At 41.4% G+C, this 25,014-nt stretch overlaps 1 protein-coding gene across 2 annotated transcripts in view; it reads right to left on the bottom strand.

Annotated features, from left to right (window-relative positions):
• The window catches only part of VOPP1 (VOPP1 WW domain binding protein), a 56,247-nt gene that overhangs the window by 17,804 nt on the left and 13,429 nt on the right, over positions 1-25,014 (bottom strand). For both annotated transcript variants that reach the window (XM_087713133.1, XM_087713134.1), the window contains exon 2: positions 21,215-21,273. In XM_087713133.1, the coding sequence (XP_087569259.1) occupies positions 21,215-21,273 (59 nt within the window). The remainder of the gene's footprint in view (positions 1-21,214; positions 21,274-25,014) is intronic.

Here is a 25,014-nt window from a genome sequence, read left to right as displayed (position 1 = left end):
CCCAAAACTGCTGGCAGTCAAGCATGTGTGTGTGTGCGCGTGCACAGATGCACGTGCGCATGCGTGCGCACACACACACAAACACACACACACTACATTCCAAGATTTGGGGACTTTTATCCACAGAGGAAAGAGAGGGCCTTCTCCGCAAGCCAAGGAATGATTGGCAGTTTGCAAGCTCAGATGTGGATAAAAGTCTCCAAGCTTGGAGTGTGTGTGTGTGTTTAGCATGCCAAAGGAAACCTTCTTTTCCCAATCCCAGACATTGTTGGCATTTCCCTGTCCAGTGCTCCAAAGGGAATCCCTGTTTCCAATTGTGTGTGGTAACGATATTGGCTTGTTGGTGCAGTCTTCCATCATGCAGCTCCCTTACCACCCCCTCCTCCTCCCCAGAGATATATCAATACCATTTCAGATAGGTGTCTATCCAGTCTTTTCTTAAAAACTGCCAGGATACTTATTCTGCTGGTGATACTTATTCAGTTACTTGTACTTACAAAAGAAAGCAAATGCTATTCTGACCAGCCTTAGCAGAACCAATACAGACTCCTTGTCCCGAAAAACATTATTTAACTACTGTGAATTAATGGTATTCACACATGGACAAGTCCAGGCAATAATCCTGCAAAGGATTAATTGCAATAACAGACCTTATCAGTTCCTTGAGATAATTGCCAAGCTGGAAGCTTCCAGCAGCAAGACTAAAATTAAGTTCTGGCAAGCAGTCTCTGAAGCACGAACCATGATGAGCAAAACTTCCAAAAGAAATGATTGGCTCCTGTAACTATCTCTCCCCTTTCCTTCTATTTATTCCCCAGCCAGGGAGGAGCCATTCAGTGTCTATGTGTGCATTTCTTCCTGAGATGGCTCCTTGCCCTCAGTTGTTCACCTCTCCTAACAGCTCTGTGCATGCACACATTTGGAACAGGTCCCAGCTGCTCTTCCTCTCCACTTATCTCCTCCTCCAAAGGCAGCTGAGAAATGTTGGACAGCCCTGGCTCTACCTCTGCTTCTGACACAGAGCATCCATCCTAGCCTTCCCCAGACTCCAGGACTGACCCATGTTCTTCCCCAACCTCCTCATTGTCTGAGTACGCTGCCAGCTCTGCTGGCAGCTGGTGGGACACAACAAATGCATGGAAAGGCCCATATCTCTCAGTAATGGGGCAGGGCTGAATCCCATGGTGGAACCTTTTTCACAGCAGTAGCAGTGCTATGGAGAAGGGAAGGAGGCAGCTTGATCTCCCCAAATGACAATATTGGAAGGAGAGGACCTGGAGGCATCTCCCCTATATGGCTTGAAGAGACGGGCAGGTGCCCTCAGAGAGAGAGAGTCCTGCAAGTATCCTGACCCCATCCTGTTCCTAGCCTTCCAACTGATGGGGAACTGCTTCCTCTGCATTCGGACCCTCATAGCCTCCACGCACTGGGTGATTGCCCTAATGGTATTGCTTGACTAACTAGACATGGCAAAGAAGACAGTGTGTGGGTGTCTCAGGGATTGTTGTCTTCCTGCTCCCTGGTACTATGAAACAAGAATCAAATGATCCGATATTGCACCCTATTCAATGAAATGACATTACCCAATGATTTCATCCACAAAGGAACTGGAGGTTGTGAAGATGTGGATGAGGAGGAACATCTCCACCTCAACCCGAACAATAGAGGTTTTGGCCCACCTGGGTCTGGAGAGGGCTCATCATTTCTATTTGCCCAAAAGACAGACAAAATCTAACCTTCTCCAAAAGTTGTGGTCTTCTGTTGGGAGAGAGAAGGGCTGAGCCTTCTCCAACAATCCCCATATCTACTACTTCCAAATAAGCCGATTGGGCTGGGGGAGGTAACAGCCCTGGGCATCAGCCAAACAAACAGTTGACAAAAGGCAGAGGCAGAAAGGGGCCTTGGAGGGGACAGTGCCCATTGGCTGCCCTTCCATTGACTTCTTGTGGCAAGCAGCTACAAGGCAGAAGGATCTCTACCCAGGATGTGCAGAGTCAGAAAAAGATTGGGAGAGTGATTTATGGTGGGATAAGGAAAGTCGGAGTATCCTTTGAGATTGTGGGCAGGGGAAGTTGAGAGAGTCCAAATCTGCAGCTGTATTAAAAACTCTGCAGACAGGGGCAGAAAGGGGAGATTTGACACCTCTTCCCAAGGGGAGATGTGCTTCCTTCTACCCTCCCCCCTTCCAACTTGGCTCTGCCACTGCGCCTTGCTCTATCAGAAATGCTGGCAGCCAAGCTTCTTCCCTGGCAGATCCTGGGACAGGTTGCTCGCCCTCCCTGCCTCCTCCTCCCCCTGCCACTCTCCTCTGGTAGGACACCCACAGCCCACAGAGTCCCAATTTGGCTCTGAGGGATGGGGGGAGAAGTGCAGAACTGGGCAATCCCCACAGCCCAGTCAATGAGCAGCCAAGGGGCCAATGTGTTGCAGTTGCCCAGGGGAAGCACCTGGCCAGATTGGAGTCAATGTCACCTCACCATCTCCAGGGAGGCCCTGCAGGCCAGATCTAAGCACATCGCAGGCCGGATTTGGCCCACGGGCGTTGGGTCTGATACCTCTGCACTAAATTGACCAATGCAGTTTCCATTCCAAGTGTTGGTCTGATATCTGACTGAATGATATCAAGATAGTTTGCCATATTCATAATTCTTTATAGCAGATATATGATCTTATCCAAGATTACCCAAAGACAGAGACTGGGGATGGAGCAAATGTTGTTAAACAAAAATAACTCTTAAAAATGAAGTTGCATAATGTTCCCCATATTTTTCGGTATCAAGGTGTGAGTGCTAAGTCATCTCTCTAATATATTACAATAAGATATTCATTATTTAAAAACAAACAAAATCATTTATCTTGAGTAGTGCAACAAAGCTTTACTGGTTGCTAATGCAGATCCTGTTAAGTATCAAACCAAATTACATAAATCTGACAAATCTTCTATTTCAGAAAAATATTCATTTGCTTGATGTAGGTACACATCCAAAATGCTTGCCTGTTTCCCCTTTTCTTAATCCCGACTGTTTATAGGAGGATCTACTGCAAGGTATTTCCTTACCTACTTGCCTTTTAGGCTTAGGAGTTGGGTTATAAACCTTTGTAACCAGAACACGAACTTCACTGTGATGACATAGAAGACAGGATGTAATTTAATATCTTTCCTAATGTGAAGCAGAATACAAAACACTGGTTGCCTATTCATCAAAGCATATTTTTGTTCAAATAAATTTAAATTTCCTATTTGTTATTTAAATAAGCTCATCTGTTTAGGTCAACTATTTGTGAATCATTCTGTACATTAAACTGACTGCCAAGTTTAAGAGCTAGACTTATGAATAGAATTCTTAAGAAAGAAAGAAAGAAAGAAAGAAAGAAAGAAAGAAAGAAAGAAAGAAAGAAAGAAAGAAAGAAAGAAAGAAAGAAAGAAAGAAAGAGCCTCTTCTAATAAGGTGGAGATAGCATCCATGCATGGGTTGACACTGTCCATGCTCCATGCTGATTGGACGGAGTCTGATTACTAATTAATTAACCACTATATAACCCGCCTCCATGAGTGGTACTACCCAGTTTCCAGCGAAGAGGAAAAAAGACAGACTCCACGTGTTATCCAAACAAATTTCAACTTTAGTGCACCAAAGAAAAGGAACATCACCAATATGTCAATGCAAACATTTGAAATTAGAACAAAAACAATCCTGGAAAGACAAGGAACAGTCAAAATAAGGGCCGGGCTATCTCCACCTTATTAGAAGAGGCGTATCAGGTAAGTTACCAACGCCCTTTCTCAATAAGTGTGGAGATAGCATCCATGCATAGGACATACCCAAGCCATATAACCCTCAAGTGTGGGCAATAGACTGTTCCGAAATGGACTCAACTGACCGAATGACCTGCAGCACTCTCCTTCCAAAAGCAGCATCTGCTGATGCAAATTTATCAAGTTTGTAATTGTGTATGAAAGGGACAGGGAGGCCCAGGTAGCCGCCCTGCAAATTTCATCCAGAGAAGCCTGTGTCACCCATGCTGTTGTGGTAGCAGCGCTCCTCGTAGAATAGGCCGCTACCCCTGCTGGCCTCAGTTCCCGGCACGAGTCATATGCTGCTGTGATGCAATGCCTGACCCACCGTCCAATGGTTGCTATCGAAACCCTTTGCCCAAGAGAAGAAGACTGGAATGAAACAAAGAGGACCTCCTGAGTGTCTGTGACCCGCCGTGCGATCAATGTAAACTCTTATCGCCTGACGCACATCTAACTTGTGCCAACAAATTCGTGTCTGGGTGGGGACAAAAATTTGACACCACCACCTCCTGCGTGCGGTGAAACCAAGACCCCACCTTTGGCATAAAGGAAGGGCTCAGTCTGAGGACCACTTGGTCCTCATGGAACCTAAAGAGTTCATCCCGCACAGACAAGGCATGCAGTTTGGATATATGTCTCGCTGACGCCACGGCCACCAGGAACGCTACCTTCCAGATAAGTAATTATAAGAATACTTTCTGAAGGGGCTCAAATGGTGGATCTATCAGGGCCTCCAGGACTTTAACCACCTATCTCCTAAAAGTGTTGGGGATAACCCCTTCTCCAAACCATCCTGTAGAAATTCCAGCACCTAAGAGATGGTAGACTGAACTGGCGAGATATGCTTGGTCGTGTACCAACGAGAAATTTTTTTCCAGGTGGCATAAATGTGGTCAGTCGACAGTCTCCTGGATGCCTGTATGGTGGAAATGACCCTGTCTGAGAGATCGCCTTCCCTCAGTGTAAGCTGCTCAACTGCCATACGGACAGCTGCAGCCACTGAGGGTCCGGGTGTTTCAGAGACCCCTGGGTGAGGACAACCTTTTTCTGGTGGAATCCTCCAAGGTCTCTCCACTGACAGTGACCACAGGTTGGCGAATCAGGGGCGACATGGCCATTGAGGTGCCAGAAGGATGATCTCCACTCTGATGCAGATAACCCTGCGGATGACCCTGGGGAGAAGAGGAATCAGGGGGAATGCATAAAGTAGGCCAGGGGCAGCGAAGGGCATCCACTGCTTCCACTCCAGGTGTTTTGAACTGTGTGAAAAACCTCAGTAGCTGGGCATTGTCCACAGTGGCGAACAGGTCAACGATCAGGAGACTGAAATGCTCCGTTATCTCCTGAAAAAGACAAGGGTGCAGACGCCATTCGGCTTGGTCAACCGTAGCCCTGCTAAGCCAATCAGCAGTGACGTTAGTGATGCCTGAGATATGCTCTGCTGAAATGAACCCAAGATTCTCCTCCGCCCAGGAAAACAGGACATTCGCTTCTGTCATAAGATCACCTGATCTAGTACCCCCCTGTCTATTAATGTGGGCTTTGGACGCCATATTATCAGTCAGAACAAGTACATGTTGTCCAGAGATGGAATCTTGAAAACTCAATAGGGCCAATCTCAGGGACTATAGTTCCAACCAGTTAATGCTTCTCTCCGCCTCCTCTCATGACCATTGGCCTTGTGCCATTTGCGTTCCCATATGGGCTCTCCAATCATACAGACTGGTATCCATGGTAACTGTCACTCTACTGAAAACTCTAAAATGACACCCTTTCTCTATGGCTGGTGATCTCCACCAGTGGAAAGAGTGGTGAACCTCCCTGGGTAATGGTACCTTAGTCAAGGAGACACTGCAATTAGACTCTGGTAGGGAAGAAGGAACCATTGCAACTCCCTCGTATGTAATCTAGCCCAGGGCACAATGGAAATAGTAGAAACCATCTTCCACAACAATTTGGATAGAGTGGCCAGGGACACCCGGTGACTGTGTAACACCTCTGTTACTATATGTCTAAGGCTGTTGAGGTGGTCCTCAGAAAGGAAAACTTGACCCGCCTCTGTATCAATCCAAGCTCCCAAATGTAAGATACGAGTTGTGGGTGTAAAATGGCTTTTGGCTTCATTGATGGAGAAAGCATGCTCCCTCAATACATCTAATGTGAGGCGAAGGTTGCCACCGCCCTGTCCCGAGAACTTGATTGTACTAATATATCATCTAGATAAAGTTGTACCCTGACAGGAATGGAGTGCAGATGGGCCGTCAAGATCGCCAATACTTTGGTGAAAACCCTGGGCGTGGAAGAAAGGCCAAAGGGTAATGCCCTGTACTGATAATGACATGACATGTAACAGAAACGCAAGAACTGACAATATTCCCTTCGGATGGGCACATGCAGGTACACCTCCGTGAGGTCGATTGAGGTGAGAAAATCATTTTCTCGAATACCTTCAAGAATAGTGATTAAGCAGCTGTCTAGCGGCTTGAAAATTTCCCCTCGGGAAAAGAGGGGGAGGTGAGCAGCCAGGCAAGGGTAGAGCTCTCCTAGACCCCCAGGAGCAATTCTGGGGCTTGAAGGGTGAGAGCTCCACAGCAGCCCGATAGAGCTTCGCATCTGGGATATTTCTGCTGTAGCTGCAAACAACGCTTTAATCTACATCTGAATAAGAAGCAGGCAGAGCAAAGACAGGAGTGATTATAATTGCAAGTACAAACTTTAACTCTGATATAGTATTACTCCCTTCTGTGAAGATTGAGGGGAACAAAAGGGAAATGAAGATGGCGCCTGAAAGTTAAAGGGTGTGATGAAAGTGAAACTTATAAGGAAAGTACTTGTTAAGTGCTTGTTAATGTCGTTAACCTTGTTCTAATCAATGGATTCAATTTTAAAAGAACAAAGAGCTCAAGATTAAAGAAAACAACATCGGTTTACTAACAAATTATAAGATTTAACAAATTTGGGGATAAAGTGGACTTTTTGGACTCAATAATTTGGCTGCTGGAAAGTGTGATTTGAATATTTGGAAATGGCTTCAAAGCAAACAAAAATAGGTGCTCCTAAGAGTGCTGGAAGTTCCCCAGCTCTGCCATCGAAACTGCAGTCTTTCTTACCCCCAGCGGATACACAAACACTGACACTTGAAGCCCTCTGTTTTGCAAGAGAAAATTACAACTGCTTTTAAAGATATGTCTGACGAAATGTCTGAAATTAAGGATTTAATCCAAACCCGCAATCAACAAATAAGAGAGGATATTGTGGATGGATTTAAGGGCTTGCTTAGTTATGTAACACCGTTGTAGAATAGGGTGGAAGAAATTAATCAGTCTAATGTGAACTTGGAGAACAAAGTTGATGAGGCTCAAATCAAGATTGAAAAGACAGAGGCAGAAGTTACAATGACACAATACAGAGCAATGGAATTTGCTTTGAGAATAAGAGGCCTGAAAGAAAATAACTAAGAAAATTTGAAAGAGATTTTTGCAGAAGCTTTTGCTCAGTTAATTGGTGAATCAAAGGCAGAATATGATTGGTAGATTGGCAAAATCTATCATGTTAACTCATGGATTGCTAGACAGAGACAACTACCAAGAGATATTGTAACCTATTTTGTCACCAGAAAAGAAGGAATGGAATATTACAAGCGACTTATAAAAACAAGCTACCGTGACAGGACAGGAGGTGGCAGTACTGAAGGAAATTCCCCCTAAAACGTTGAGATCCAGAAAGGACTATGCATTCCTAGTTGATGAACTTAGAAATCGCCAGATACAGTATAGATGGGAGGTTCCAGCTGGATTGGTGGTGAATTATTTAGGAGAAAGATATCGTCTTAATTCAGTTTGGAAGGCAAGAGATTTTTATAGTAATGTACTAAAGGCTGGATACCCACCATCTCCAGGAGCCAGAAGAAGGAAAGAAGCAGGGGAGGCTAGAAAGGAAGCTACGCAGGTACAAGCCCAAGGAGGTGCAAAAGAAGATTTAATGCAACTTTCGGGTGCTGTTCAAGCCTTGGAATTATTTGAGGAGATAGAAGGAGTTATGGAACAAAGACAAACTTGAGCAATAACTAAACTTAAAGAATAAGAATTAAAGATGCAACAAGCTCAGACAACAACCCAAGAAACTATAAATACAAATACAGAAGCTGTGGGGGGAGCCAGACCGAAGAAGAAATTCCAGCAGAATTTCCAGGCGGCTCTTAAAAAGCTTCAGGGGGCTAAAGATGACAATTAAATTTTTAACCTGGAACGTTAACGGCTTAAATTCACCACAAAAAAGGAAAAGAATATTTCACTATTTGAAACAATTTAAAAATGATGTAATTTGTTTGCAAGAAACACATATTAGAACAAATGACCAGAAATATTTGATAAATGCAAGATTGCGAATACACTTTGTGGAATCTGCTCCGGAGAAGAAAAATGGCATAGTTATATATTTAAGGAAAGGTTAAATTAATTGAAGCAGATCCCCAAGGAAGATATATTGCAATTGAATTATTAATAGAAGGAAAGAAAATACTCTTAATGGGAGTATATGCACCCAATCAAAAACAAGAAAATTTTTACAAGTTGCTGCATACTAAATTAATACAATGGGATTATAGATTGTGTATATTATTGGGTGACTGGAATGGAGTATTGGATACTATGAAAAACAAGAAGGGACTTTTGCAAAATACTCAAACACGAGCAAGATTGCCTAAAACTTTTTTCGACATGATGGGTGATATGGAACTGAGAGATATTTGGCATGAAAGGAATGTTAAAGAGCAAGACTTTACATTTTTTTCCGATAGGCACCAATCTTTTTCTAGAATTGACTTTATATTAATTACGAATGATTTTCTTTCCAGGGTGAAGAAGACGAAGATATGCCCGAGAACTCTAACAGATCATAATCCGGTGTGAATGGAACTGGAATATGGAGAGGGGTCTAGGAGGTCTTGGAGGTTAAATGAAAATTTATTTAGATATGAGGGAAAAGTTATAGAATATAAAAAGCTATTGAAAGAATATTTTGTTTTTAACATGCATAAGGGAACATCCATGGAAATGGTTTGGGATGCAAGTAAAGCATGTATGAGAGGTGTTCTAATAAATTTGAATAACCTACACAGATGTAGACAGGAAGAAAAATGGAGGGAAGTAGAAGAGGAGATAAAAAAGAAAGAGCAGGCGCTAATATTTAACCCAGATGATAAGAAGACAAAAGAAGCAATTACTTTACTGAGAGGGCAATTTAACATGTTGATGTCAGACCAGGTAGCAACTAACTTGCTATATGCTAAACACAATATTTTTTGCAATGCAAATAAACCAGGTAGATGGTTAGCATACATGTTAAGGAAAAAACAAAAGTCTCGCACCATAGAGAAAATAAAGTACAAAGGTAAAGAAGTGTAAACAGAATATGATTAAAAAGGCCTTTTTAGAATTTTATATAAGACTGTATGCTGGTGATAAAATACAAGGTATAGATATAGATAGATATTTGGAGAAGAAAAATATCCCCATAGTTACAGATGAGCAAAGGGAAAGATTGAATCAACCGATAATTACGGAGGAAATTCTCCTGGTAATTAAGCAGTTAAAAGTTGGTAAGGCCCCTGGTACAGATGGATTGACAGCAGTTTACTATAAAAATTTACAACTAGAAATGGTAGAACCTCTTAAGGAACTATTTAGTAAAATCCAATACATCTTGGAGAACAGCCTTTATTTCCTTGATTCCGAAAGAAAATCAAGATCATAGTCAGCCAAAAAACTATAGGCCTATATCACTACTTAATACAGATTATAAAATCTTTGCTAAAATACTAGCAAATAGGTTAATTTCAGTTATGCAACAAATGATTCACAATGATCAATCTGGGAGATAAATGAAAAGTAATGTAAGACAAATTGTTAATATACTGGAGTATTTGGGGAAGAATAACCAAGTCCCTGCAGTGCTTATATTCTTGGATGCAGAGAAAGCATTTGATCGAGTGAATTGGCAATTTTTAATGAAAATAATACAAAAGATGAAATTTGGAGAGTATTTTATACTCTATTAAGGCAACATATCAGAAACAAACAGCACAATTTATAGTTAATGGTAGTTTAACAGAATCTTTTAAAATCAAAAAAGGAACAAGACAGGGGTGTCCCCTGTCTCCATTATTGTTTATTTTAACTTTGGAATTATTGCTGAACAGAATACGTGATTCAGATGATGTACAGGGAATTAAGATTAGGCATTATGAATATAGAGTATTTGCAGATGACTTGATTGTAACTTTAACCCAACCAGGGAAATCAGCTATAGGTTTAATTAACATAATTAATCAATATGGTCAAGCATCTGGGTTTAAAATAAATCTAGGGCAAGCGAAGATGATAATTAAAAATATGACTATAAATCAAAAAGAAGAATTAGAAAGTGTAACAGGATGTGGGATAGTAAAAAAGGTTAAATATTTAGGAGTTTATATCACAACTTCAAATGGGAAATTATATATGTATAATTATGAACCATTATGGCACAAAATACATACAGAGATGAATAAATGGAAAAAATTACAATTATCTTTGCTGGGAAGGATAGCAGTAGTAAAAATGAACGTTTTGCCTAAGTTTTTATTTCTTTTTCAAATGATACCAATACTCAAAAAAGATGCAAATTTAGAAGAATGGCAGAAAAGTATTAATAACTTTGTTTGGGCAGGGAAGAGACCGAGAATAAAACTTAAAATAATGCAAGATATACGTGAAAGACGAGATTTGAAAATGCCCAACTTAAAATTATATTATGAAGCAGTAGTTTTATCAACAATTAGTGATTGGATTAACTTAACGGAGGATAGAATATTGAATATTGAGGGTTATGATTTGGTATATGGTTGGCATGCTTATTTAGTTTATGATAAGAAGGTGGACAGATTTTTAAAAGCCACATATTAAGGAATGTTCTATTGCATGTCTGGAAAAAATATCAATATAAATTAAATGACAAGATACCTATGTGGGTAGTTCCCAGATACGCAATAGAGAATATAAGTATAGAACAAAAACAGGATGCAATTACATATAAAGAGCTTCTTAACATAGAAAGAGGTGTACTACAATTAAAGCCTTTGAATGTATTAAGAGAGAAAAGGGTAATTCAAACCTGGTTTCAGTATGGACAGTTACAGGCTAGATGGAAAAAAGAACAGAAAGTTGGTATCATACAAAATGAGAAAAATTTGGTAAAACAATTAGGGACCAGAGTCAAATGCATATAAAAAGGTTGTATAATATATTGATAGAAATAGATTCTGAAACAGAGTTAGTTAAAGATTGTATGATAAAATGGGCACAAAACTTTGAAGAACCAATAATGATGGAAACAAGGGAAAAGATTTGGGTAAGAAATATAAAATTTACGCAAGCTCAAAACTTGAGAGAGAATTTTTATAAGATGTTTTATAGATGGTATCTAGATCCCCAAAAGCTAGCTTGTTTGTACCCAAGTTTACAACCCAAATGTTGGAGATGTGGTTGTGTTGACGCTACGTATTATCATGTATGGTGGACTTGTAAAAATGTTAAAGCATTTTGGATAAAAATATGATTGATTATTCAAAATATTCTTAAAAAGAAGATAAAGTTTACTCCTCAGTTGTTCTTGCTAGGTATAATCACAGACTTTACAGTTATAGAGACTAATTTGATAATGAACTTAATAACGGCAGCAAGATTGTTGATGGTGCAGTACTGGAAGAAGGAAGAATTGCCTACTATTCAAGAATGGATGTTAAAAGTAGTAAATTTAGCAGAAATGGCCAAAATCTCAGCATATTTGAAGGACCATTCAGATGAGAAATATGTTGGAATGGAGAAGATGGATTGATTACATTCAAAATAAATATCAGACTAAGAAATTTCAATTAGCTTATGAATGAACAAGGAATGTTATAATTTATAATTTGTCTAAATTTAATTTAATAAAAGGGGAGTTAAAGTACAAGAGGGAGGTAGGATGCTATAGTTAGTTAGCTTATGTTAGTGTATGATTGTTAAATGCTTATACCCTGTATTTTGCTCTGGGAAGTTGGGGGAGGGAGGGTTGGAGGTGGGGAGGATTGGGGTGGGGGAAGGGAAGGGAAAGGGGAAATATTTGTAAAATTTATTAAAATTTCTCAATTGAAAAAAAGAATAGTGATTAAGGAATGCATTTTAAAAAATCTGTATTTGACAAACTTGTTTAATTGTTTCAAATCAAGGATGGCCCTCCACCCTCCAGAGGCCTTAGGTATCACAAATAGAACATAGTAGAAACCACAGCCGGCTTGATCAGTCAGCACCTCCTGTATAGCCATAATCTTGAACAAATGCTGTATAGCAGACTGCCTAAGGCACCTCCTCTGGGGATTGTTAGAAACAGGGAAACAAAAAAAGAACTTTGGGGGTGTGAAAACAAACTCCAAGGCCAGACCAAACCTGACCATGGCCCTAACCCAGTCATCAGAAGTTGTGGCCTCCCATTGGTCAGCGAAAAAACGCAACCTGCCTCCAATGGGGAATTGTTCCTAAGAGCGATTAAGATCTGCGGTAGTATCGGTTACCGCCTCCCCGAAAGAGACGCTTAGATTGGTTACCCCTCTGCTGCCGATACTGTTGTTGCCTAGATCACTGAAAGAACCCTCCCTGTGGGCGATAACCCGAAGGAGAATGCTCCGGCTGTCAGGTGGGACTCCCATACTCCTGATTACGAAATGGCTATCTTCTAGAGTAAGGAGCTGGGCGTGCGAACCCTTTCTTGGGATTGGAGGGGAGGATTTTGCCCTCCAATAGGGGAGTGAGTGAATCCCCAAAGAATGTGCTCCCCTATATGGCTCAGATGCCAGGCGCCATTTATGTTTTACATCTGTCTGCCACTGTCACAGCCACAAAAGTCTGCGTGAGGCCTTTGCCGACAACCTTGTTTTTATTCTGGAGGATCCTATGGCTTCTGGGACACAACTTTTACGTAAAATAGAGGAGTATGGTATGATAGCGGGGTTACGTATAAATAAAGAGAAGACAAAATTGTTAATTAAGAATATGACTTTGAACCAGAAAAGGGAAGTACAAAGCCTGTTAGGGATTAACATGGCCCATAAAATACAATACTTGGGAATTTGGCTCACAGAGAGATGTTCCTCTATCAAGGTAGATAATTACATGAAATTACTACAACAGGTATCTAAGGATATGACTAATTGGAGTGGTAAACAACTGTCTTTCATGGGCAGGATTGCGACAGTTAAGACACATGTACTACCAAAATTTTTGTTTTTGTTTCAAACGGCACCAACTAAATTGGACAAATTTTTTTTAAAATCCTTGGAGACAATACTGGCTTGATTTATATGGCAAGGCAAGAAAGCACAAATTAAAGCCCAAATGTTGCAAAAACATAAAGAACTGGGAGGCTTCAGAGTACCCAACTGGGAAGCATATTATAATGCAGCAATTATGACATGGGTGAAGGATTGGGTGACCTTGAGTAGAAGGCACATATTGGCTATAGAGGGACATGACCTCCCCCAGGGATGGCATGCCTCCCTCTGGCAACAAAGAGATACCCCCCATAGGTACTTCATGGGACATTACATTCGGAAGATTTTGATGGAGGTGTGGGAAAAGATGAGGAAAAAATACTATCATAGGGTTCTGTGCTGGTTGGCACCGTTAGAGGCCTTAACGCATCCCAGTGTATTTAATTGGACAAGAAACATAACTTATAAAGACATTATGAGAGAAGATGGCAACATGAAAACAAAGATGGAATTAGAGCAGCAGGGCAGGAATCTGGAATGGTGGGAATATTTACAGATTAGAAATAGGTTTAAAAGCGATAAGGTATGGTTTGGGATCTACCCAAACCCTCAGGGGCTAGATAAGATTTTGTTTGGCGGAGATAAGAAAATGTTATCGAAGATTTATCAATTTTTGACCTGTCAAGATGCTAAAGAAGAGATGGACAAAAGCTTTCTAATAACATGGGAGAGAAACTTTGGCTATGAGATTGAAATGGGCAAATGGTGGGATCTATGGAGTAAGATTATTAAACTTACAATATCTACAGCATTTAAAGAAAACATATACAAGATGGTTTATAGATGGCACTTCCCCCCAACGAGGTTAGCCAAAATGTTTCCTGGGTTATCTCCATTGTATTGGAAATGTGGAAGAAGGGATGGCACATTCTACCATATTTGGTGGTCTTGTACTGAGGCCACGAAATACTGGAGAAGGATTCAAACATGGCTAAAAGAGGTTACTGGGGCAAGCATGGAGTGGAAACCCGAGAATTTTTTACTAAGCATAAAACCAGAAAACATGAGTAAATCTATATGGCATTTGAGTCTACATATAATTGTGGCCGCAAGAATAACATATGCACAATTTTGGAAATCTACTACCATACCATCGGAAGATGCCATAATTAAAAAGATCTATGAATGTGCCGAAATGGACAGAATGACAGGTTGGCTGAGGGACAAAGGAGAAATGGAACATTATCTTAACTGGAACTTATGGTATATGTGGGCGACAAGGAGAACAGCAGGGACTTAAAACGGGGAAAGTTAAATAGCAGTTGTTAACAATGGGAACTAAAAGTGAAAGTGGGTATTGTAATAGATCCCTGAACTTTGTAACAAGAAGATGCTGCTTAGAGACTAAACAATGAGGAAGGGGGGATAAAAGTTGGGCTGTGAATGACTGTCACCGCGGGGGGGGGGGGAGGGAGGGGAGGTTGTATGTGTAAAATTGTATTTGTACTTGTATGTTTTATTCTTTAAAAAAAACGTATAACCAATAAAGATTATTTAAAAAAAAATTCTGTGTGAGGCTACCGATGATGCCATTGCCCTGGAGATGAACAGGTAGTGCTCAAAGTGGCGTCCAATTGTACAGCAGCTACAATTTTGTTCAAGTCCGGATGGGCCCTTGAATCCCCGACTAGGATCCGCCCCTGCAACTGTTGCAACCAGCTAAGGTTTGAGCAGGAGAAGAAGGAAGCCGCTGTTGAGGCCCGCACTGCCCAGGCGGCCACCTAGTGACCCTGCTAGATGACCTGGTCAGCCCATTTATCCTTTGGCTTGAGGATGTCCTCCTGAGCCCCCGCCATTGTGGTGTTGGTGTACAGGGTTGTGACGGGTGGGTCAATTGTTGGCCACAACAGCGCCTTGTTGAGGTTGTCTGCAATATTATAGAAGCATCTATCATTAGTTGACAGAGCTGGGCAGGACATAGGAGTGGACCACTGACACTAAATAGTATCAACAAATAACTGGAATGGTGTTGATCTCCAGTTTGTGCTCAGTAAACCAAACACTGGTTGACTGGGGCTGTGATAGGGGTTTCTTCACTGCTTGAGTCCCAAGCTCAGAAGTCGTCTTGACCTTGCATAACAAGGGGGTGAACAAGTTAGATGGGAAAAGGGGGCGGGGCTAGCTGCCAGCACGAATGGCTGCTTGAATGGAGAGCTCCATGAAGAGCAGCTGGATCTGGCGTTCGGAGGGGTTTCTGGAAAAACTTTTGTAAACCGAAGATTTCCTGTAGGGAAGACTGAAGAGAAGGTTGGTTTGGTACGACCATAGGATGGCAGTTTATGGTCTGCCTTGAAATTTCCTTCATAGCCCCGGGCGTGGAAGAGGGCATTCTGTAAAGGCCATCCCAGAGTACTGACAGCAGTTCAAAGTAAAAGAGGATTTATTACAGAGAAACTACAGGAGTCGCGAGTGACTTAACAGATTTCTGATCTTGGTGGAAGGTATTTTTATTCCAAAACAGCTCAAGAGATTAAGGGCTCAAAGAAGGAGTGGGGTGGTTGTTTTTTTTAATCCTCCCCCCCCCCCCCGCTTTATAGTGGCAAGAGCAATACGCTGAGTGAAGGCTGGAGACTTTTTTATTTTCTTCTCTGAACTGTCTGAGGAGTTGAATCTAAACTTAATTAGTTAATACAACAAAGGCCGGCTGTAAATAACTCTGATTACATGGATGCCTTCGGGGGAAATGAGTTAACTATTGAAGATTTGAAGAAGGTTTGAAGAAGAAGAAAGCTGACTCATGGCAGTACATTTTGCCAAGTCTGTTTCTTGTTAGTCTGTATCTGGTTAGCTTCTGGAAGAGTGACATCTACTGGCAAAATCTGGAATTTTCCCCACTATGGTATACCTTAAGAGAAAATAGAATTTTTTGTAACTATATCCCTTGGATAACAAGAGACCTGACTATTGGAGAACATTGATGTTAATCTTTGGACATTATTAAAAGAAACAATCGGAGAGAGAGAAAGAAGATTTACCGGACCAAGGGGACTCAGAATATTTCTATATAATTACTTAATTCAGGAGAGTCATATGTAAGGTTGAACTTAAAGAATAGGAATTGTTGTTATAATACTACTATCAAAGGAATATATTGTTATTGTCATTGGTATTGTTATTGCTATAAGATTATTAATTCCACCATTTTTGATATTATTGACATTAGTATTGATTAATTAAGGAGATGGTTTGATTACAATATAACCAATAACTATAAGCAATTCGCTCTTAGAATTTACTCTTAGGTTAATAGAATAGATTAATAGAAATATTACAAGTGTGATACATACATACATACATATATACATACATACATTGATAAAATGATAAGTCTCTCTCATTCTCTTTCTATCCTATGATAGTTGTTTTCATATAATATACAAATCTATTGATATATAGAGTATACCACCCCTTAATGCTACTTAAAATTGATTATTGAGTAGACGAAGAGGGAAAGGGAGAGGAAAGAAGGAAGGAAGGAAGGAAGGAAGGAAGAAGGAAAGAAAGAAAGAAAGAAAGAAAGAAAGTGGAGAAAGAATATATAAAGAATTTCAGGGTATGCTTGTTCCTATGCTGTTGGAAGTTTATAATGCTGTGTTGAAAGAAGTGAAGACACTGTTATCATGGACAGAGGCTAATATTGTATTATTACCTAAGGTGGACACAGACCAATGTTTACACAAAATTACAGACCAATCTCACTGCTAAATGCAGACTACAAAATGTTTGCTCTAATAATAGCAGAATGGTTGAAAAAATTCCTTACATCGTTCATCCACACAGATCAAAATGGATTCTTCCCCAGAAGACAAATTAAAAACAATGAGAATTATGCTGAACATTCTTGAATATTATGAAGTGCATAATGAAAAACAGGTTGCACTATTTTTTCTTGATGCCCAAAAGACATTTGATAATGTGAACTGGAAATTTTTGCATCAACAATTGGAACATATAGAATTTGGGGATAAATTTATAAACACGATTAGAGCAATATATACAAATCAAAAAGCCAAAGTAATAATTAATGGTGAATTAACGCAAAGTATAGCAATCCAGAAAGGTACAACACAAGGTTGTCCCCTATCCTCACTGCTGTTTATATTAACCTTAGAAGTTTTAGCCAGGAATGTATGTAAAGAGGAACAGATAAAGGGACTAGAAATTAAAAAAGAACAATTTAAGTTACAGGCTTTTGTGGATGATCTAGTGTTTATGTTAGAGGATCCTATAAAGTCTGGTATGAAACTTATTGAGGAATTGACAGAGTATGGGAAAGTAGCAGGTTTAAAGATAGATATGACAAAGACTAAAATGCTGGTTAAAAATATGAAATCAAAATCGAAAGAGGAGTTAACGAAGAAATTGGGTATCCAAACTGTCAAAAAAGTCTAATATCTAGGTATACATTTATCTGTGAAGTGTGTGACCATCAAAGAAGATAACTATATTAATTTGGTCAATAAAACTAAGAAAGACTTAGGAAGGTGGAAAAACCTACAATTGTCCCTGGTAGGTAAATTTGCAGTTATAAAAATGAATGTATCACCAAAATTTCTTTTCCTATTTCAGAATATTCCCATTAAATTAGAAAAAGGTTTTTTTAAGGATTTGAATCAACTGGTTTTGAAATTTTTTTTGGCAGGGAAGAAAACCAAGAATAAAACTCAAGGTTATGCAAGACACTAAGGAAAAAAGAGGATTTGGCGTACCAGATTGGGAACTTTATGGCCACTCTAACATGGTTAAAAGAATTGAAAATGTTGAGAAATAAAAGATTACTCAAATTGGAAGGTCATGACCTCCAAGTAGGATGGCATGCCTTCCTTTGGTATGAAAAAGGATCTGCACACAAATATTTCAATAGATCTTACATTAAACAGTCCTTGTTATTAATATGGAACAAAATTAAACACGACGACTATACCAAAATACCCATTTGGCTATCTACGATGGAAGCATACATACATCCAAATTTAATTAATATGGAAAATATAGTTACATATAAAGAGTTATTGAACAGACAGGGGGAGATCAAAACTAGATTAGAATTGATCACAAGGTGTACAAGTAGAATGGTGGTCTTACTTACAGATATAATCAAGGTTTGCACAGGATAGGAAGAAGGAAGGTATTGCCAAAGATTACACGATAAACTTTTGATACAGACAGAAAACAGGCTGATCAAAGTGTTGTATAGATTTTTGTTGGAATGTAAGATAGATAGAGGAACATGTCAAAGAAACTAAGGTCACCTGGGCGAAAAATGTTGGTTATAATGTGGAATTGGCTAAGTGGGAAAAACTTTGGATACTTAATCAGAAATAACAATGGCTATGGCGTAGAAAGAAAATCTTTATAAGATGTTCTACAGGGATAGTAAAATACGTAACTTTTCTTTCTTGACTTAAAATGTACAACATGATTTGAATGAAGTATATGTAAGGACTGTGGAAGAAACACACGGAATATATTTGTAACCAATCGATACGCTTTCAACAAGATGTAATGTAAGATGATTCTTTTTTCTTATTTTTTTTGTTTAACTAAAACAATAAAATATTTTCTCAAAAAACAAAAAAAGAAATGTTGGTGATGGTCATAGTCAGGAGCTTTATAAGATTGTCTACGATAAGGATGAGACCGTGCCTTGGGCTTTTTGGCGTTGGATGGGAGGACCTTTTTCTTGTCCTTATTTTCGATGAGAATAGGATTGAGAGCCTCCCCAAAGAGATTGGGGCCCTTAAAAGGGGCAGCCGCCAGATTCCACTTGGCCTTGTTATCCATCTACCAATTCCTAAGCCATAAGAGATGGCGGGAGGTAACTGAGGTGGCTAACGCGCTGGACGCAAACTTGACCGTGTCCAGAGTTGCATCCGTCGAGAATTGAGAGGCGGCAATGATTTTAGTCAGATCCTGGTGGAGCCGCTCATCCTGGATCGGAGTGCGATCCTGGAGCTGGTGCAACCACATGACGATAGTGCAATTTGAAATAAGAGGCCACTGCTGCAGGCTTTATGGCCCATGCAGTGGCATTGAAATTTTTCCACAGGGTAAGCTCAGTGAGCTTATCCTCAGGTTTTAACTTATCCACCACATCCCCTGACACCATCGGGGATGAAGAAACCAAAGTAGCAATAGGGATGTCAATAATGGGTAACTAGATGGCCTGGGCAAAGGCCTGTTCCACATTGTAGAAGCGGCGGTCATTGCTTCCCGGATTAGAAAAATTGGAGGGGCGGGCCCACTGGTTGGTCAGAACCTCCATAAACAAAGGGGGAGCAGGAATCTCCTCCTTGTTCATAGCTGTGTTGGAAAACATGGCCATGTCCGGATCTCTAGGCACAGGTACCGTGGGATCCCCCGTCCCAATCTTTGTGGTCTTCCTCGCCTTGTTCAGGAGAGTCTTGAACGTGGCTGGGGAAAACAGGCCCGAGGAAGGAGGATCGGGAGGGGCCGCATTCTCGTCCTCTGAAAAACCCATATCATGAGGATTCTCCTCCCCCATGACCAAGGTCTCGCTAACCATGGATGGGGAGGAAGCCCTATACTGCTGCCGGCCTGGCCCCCCCTTGTAACCTAGCAGAATGGGAGCTCCTGTCCCACTGGGCAATGCCCTGCAAAATGGCTGCAGAAATAAGCTGTTTAATACCTTCAGGAAGGTGTTCCAGATCCTCCATGAGAGTGATAGGCCCCTGAGGCACCAACCGGCATGAAGAACAAGGCCCCCTAGACGTCCCCTCCAAGGGGTCCGCATAGCTGTCCTTTGCCAGATGCGGGGAAGCTGCAGGGGAAGGGGAAGGAGACCCCATTCGTCTGGAGTAGCTGCAGGATCTGGTCTGGAAGCCCGAGGAAGAAGAAGGGCTGAAACCTCGAGGTGAAGAATGTCCAGAAGAAGGCCTGATCGGTGACCTGGACCTGCTAGTAGAGGCAGGTCTAGCAGACTTGGCCTGCCTCTCATCCCTGGTGAAAGTCTTTTCAAGCGCCTTGTGCCTCCTGGCCTCCTCCCTCGTGGAGGCCCTAGAGGGACGCTGGGCTTCCAAGAGCCTTGCCAGGGGCTCCCTAGGTCTGGTTCCCAGTTCCAGCCCCCTACTCCTCCCAACGGGCCTTCTGCCTGGCCCTGGGGAATACCCGATCCCTTCTCCATACTCCCCACTTACGTGTCCTGGAAGGTGTGGAGGAAGAGGAGGCCTCTGTAGGCCCCACCGGAGCCTGGGACCCCAAAGGTAAGCAGTCATGTTAGGCCAATCACCCCCGGCCTGGACCTCCCAATGGTTGCATGAGCGAGGAAGGCCTTGTGCATGTGGCGGCAGCCAAAATGGCCACTGGAGCTCACCAACGGCTGGCAGGGCAACAAATAGGGGCCGAAATCAACAATAACAGGCATGCCCGACTATACGAGCCGTGTGCTGTGCGCTCTGCGATCCAGGGGGCCCTGAGGCACAAAGGCTTGTACCCCCCCCCCGAAACTCCGGCTGCGCTGGCTCTTTAAGTGCAGCACGCAGCAGCTGCCTGAATGCAAACGGCGGCTCCGCAAACCTCGTGGGTGCCTCATGGTGCTAGCGGAGCTTCCTGCCGGCCCTGCCAAAGAACCATGGCCCCCGCGACAGCTGCGCTGGAGCACAGCACCCCCGCAATCCTGGGGATAGGTCTGAGGCACTGGGCCCACGGATGGGAGGGCCAGAACGCCCACAGTCCCCCCACCGCCGGAGGCAGAAAAGACTGACCCCTGGGCCGCAGCTATAAAGGAAATTTAAATAAATTTAATTAAATTTAAAGTGTCCAATTGAACCAAATACGGCAAGCCAATTGGTCAAATTTAGGAAAAAAATACACACTATCTCTCTACTCACAACTCAAGCAGTGCTTGGACCAAGAGACTGAGAGGAAACTGGGCTAGAACGGCAGGAAGGAGCATTTAAGAAGTTTTACTCAGTCTTGGACCAATCAGGCTTTGAGAATACCCACACGTGACCACTCCCTCTCTTCCACTGGAAAACCTGAAACTTTTATCCCATATAGGCATATTCATAGAGACAAACAAACATAAAGAAAAAAGGAGGATCACTTACATATAATATGTAGGATACACCCCCTCAAAGTACCAGCATTGCTTTTTGGCTTCTGAATACTGAAAAGAAAGAAAAAATATAGCATTGTTCATCAGATGCCAGCATGAATCATTATAAATATAAAAGATATTACAATATCATTTATCAGAAATTCTAATGAAGTAAAAAAAAAATCTATTACGGGGGGGGGGGGGGATGTCCAACCTGATACCATCTAGATGTGAGTGAAATATAATTTCCAGAAATTCTTATGTTTTGCATGTGGAGTTGAATGAAAATAATTTTAAATAAATTCTAAACGTAAAGGTTCCCTCGCACATATGTGCTAGTTGTTCCTGACTCTAGGGGGCAGTGGTCATCTCCGTTTCAAAGTCAAAGAGCCAGCGTTGCCCAAAGATGTCTCCATGGTCATGTGGCCGGCATGACTAAATGCCAAAGGCACATGGAACATTGTTATCTTCCCACCAAAGTGGTTTCTATTTTTGTACTTGCATTTTTACATATTTTCGAACTGCTGTTGGCAGAAGCTGGGACAAGTAATGGGAACTCACTCTGTTATGTGGCACTAGGGATTCGAACTGGCAAACTGCCAACCTTTCTAATCGACAAGCTCAGTGTCTTAGCCGTTGAGCCACTGCATCCCTTTTAAATAAATCCTAGGATAATAAAAATTACTGGTTTGAGAAAGGATTAAATGTTACCTCTGAACCATTTCTTCCAAAACTTTCTTCATAGCTATTGCCATTAAAAGGGAAACAAAGAGATGGCAAGGATCTTTTTTTCCTATATCTATTTTGCCCCCAGGAATCCTAGACAAATCATAACCTTTTATCACAGCAATGGAGAACCTTTTTTGGCTCATGTGCCATAAGGGGGGAGTACAGGGGGGGTCGTGCGTAGGTGTGCCACACCCATAATGCAATGCACGACCCCCCCAGTGTGCATGTGCGCATGAGAAGCGCGACTTCCCATTTTTGCATGCTTTTTTTGCCCTCCCCAGGCTCCAGAGGCTTTATAGGAGCCTGGGGAGGGCAAAAACAGCCTCCCCGCCTATCCCAGAGGCCCTCTGGAGGCTTCAGGGACCTTCAGGAGGCTTCCCTGAAGTCTCTGGAGGGTTTAAACCAACCCTACGAGCAAACCAGAAGTGACTTGACTTCCGGTTTGCTCGTAGGGTCGTTTTTAGTCCTCCAGAGGCTTCAGTGAAGCCTCCTGAAGGTCCCTGAAGCCTCCGGAGGGCTTAAATCGACCCTACGAGCAAACCGGAAGTCTGTTCCAGAACTTCCGGATTGCCTGTAGGGCCGTTTTTTAGCACTCTGGAGGCTTCAGGGAAGCTCCTGAAACCTCCGGAGGGCCTCTGGGGAGGTGGGGAGGCTCTTTTCGCCCTCCCCAAGTTCCTATAAAGCCTTTGGAGCCTGGGGAGGGTAAAAAATGGCTTTAAAAAGGCTGAACTCAGCTGGCCAGCACGCGCATGCCCTGACAAATGGCTCCACGTGCCACCTGTGGCATGCGTGCCATAGGTTCGCCATCCCGGTTTTATCACAAACTGTAAGTATATGCAAACATTTGCAGTGAAATTCTCCTTCATTTGAAGGAAATCTTCCTACTATGCCAAATTAAGTGTATCTGTTAGTATGTTATTTGTTTCTGATCAAAACATTAATCTTGAAGTAAATCTGATTGAACCAACTACAGAATTTCTGAAAGTCAAATTACATCAGACCTCCATCATCTACACAGGTGGCCAATTTAGTTTCAGGCATTAGGGAAATAATCAATCCAGTAGAAAGGAGTATGACTGGTGGAGAAGTTCAAATTTTTAGAAGGAATTCTTCTCTTAGTTGACTTCTTTCATTTTTTGAACATCATTTCTTCCAATTTTATGTAATAGACTTTTTTAGGAATGCTGGATATATGTTAGATATGTTATCTAACATATCTGATGGGCCTAAGACTAACAAAGTATATATTTAATACAGATGGATTATTTTTCTCTTATTCACTGTTGCTTTGCATTGATTCAGAACATTCTCTATCCCGAATTACTCTACCCAATATTTTTATGGCAACATCTCCAGCTGTTTGGAATTGGAATATCATGTGCTTGTTCAAAGTAAGGCTTTTTTTAGTTTCCTCATTCTGTTGATATTCTTCTTCTTTCCACACTATGTAAATATAAACAAGCTACATGTAGGACTGTAAAATGGAAGCTGCCTTTGCAAGTTTGAATACATTTAATTCTCAGCTGATTATCACACTAAACAGTTACTCTAGAAGGATATTGACAGAATTACTTTATTTCCTGAAATAAGTGCTCGGCCTTATTTTCGGGGAGGTCTTATTATTTTTGACTGGAAGGAGGCAGCAAGGTTGGTTACCCAATTTATCAAGTAGCGGTACCTATTTTAATTTGGCAAATGAAAATTCTCCTTTCTAGGATTTTTGAAATTTATTTGGAATGATTCTTGTGCACACTTTTGGGAAACAATTTTTTTTATTATTTTCTTCTCAAAGCAATTAGAAAACCCAGAGATTGTGAAAAGTATTCAAGATTAAATTAAATAAATGCACGGAAAGAATGACTTTTAACTTTTTAATCTGACTCAAATATTGGGTTTATGAGATGATGGAAATGTTTACTATTTTTTGTTGCGAGAGATTTCACTTTTTTAAAGATGACAAAATTATCTCTGAAATCTTTTTGATATTCAGAGAGATGAGTCATTCAATACAATAGCAGAGTTGGAAGGGACCTTGGAGGTCTTCTATTCAACCCCCAGCCTAGACAGGAAACCCTGTACCATTTCAGACAAATGGCTATCCAACATCTTCTTAAAGACTTCCAGTGTTGGGGCATTCACAACTTCTGGAGGCAAGCTGTTCAACTGATTAATTGTTCTGTCAGGAAATTTCTCCTCAGTTCTAAGTTGCTTCTCTCCTTGATTAGTTTCCACCCATTGCTTCTTGTCCTTGGTGCCTTGGAGAATAGTTTGACTCCCTCTTCTTTGTGGCAACCCCTGAAATACTGGAACACTGCTATCATGTCTCCCCTAGTCCTTCTTTTCATTAAACTAGACATATCCAGTTCCTTCAAACGTTTTTCTTTTGTTTTAGTCTCAAGTCCCCTAATCATCTTTGTTGCTCTTCTCTGCACTCTTTCTAGAGTCTCCACATCTTTTCTACATCGTGGCAACCAAAACTGAATGCAGTATCCCAAGAGTGGCCTTACCAAGGCATTATAAAGTGGTATTAACACTTCACGTGATCTTGATTCTATCCCTCTGTTTATGTAGCTTAGAACTGTGTTGGCTTTTTTGGAAGCTGCTGCACACTGCTGGCACATATTTAAATGGTTGTCCACTAGGACTCCAAGATCCCTCTCACAGTTACTACTGTTGAGGAAGGTACCACCTTTACTATACATGTGCGTTTCATTTTTCTTGCCTAAATATAGAACCTTACTCTTTTCACCATTGAATTTTATTTTATTAGATAGTGCCAATGTTCAAGTTTGTGAAGATCCTTCTGTATCTTAAGCCTATCTTCTGGAGTGTTGGCTATTCTTGCCAGTTTGGTGTCATCTGCAAATTTGATGAGTTCCCCAATTATTCACTCATCCAAATCATTGATGAAGATGTTGAAGAGTACTGGGCCTAAAACAGAGCCTTGGGGTACCCCACTGCATACTTCCCTCCATGTAGATGCAGTTTCATTGAGGACTACACGTTGAATGTGGTTGGTTAGCCAGTTATGAATCCATCTGGTGGTGATGCTGTCTAACCCACATTCTTCTACTTTATTTA

Source organism: Thamnophis sirtalis, unplaced genomic scaffold (genome assembly GCF_051295495.1).
Source record: "Thamnophis sirtalis isolate CommonGarterSnake01/CBP01778 unplaced genomic scaffold, rThaSir2_p1.2 scaffold_4, whole genome shotgun sequence".
NCBI lineage: Eukaryota > Metazoa > Chordata > Lepidosauria > Squamata > Natricidae > Thamnophis > Thamnophis sirtalis.
The sequence above is the reverse complement of the archived record's forward strand: the minus strand, read 5'-3'. Positions and strand labels throughout refer to the sequence as shown.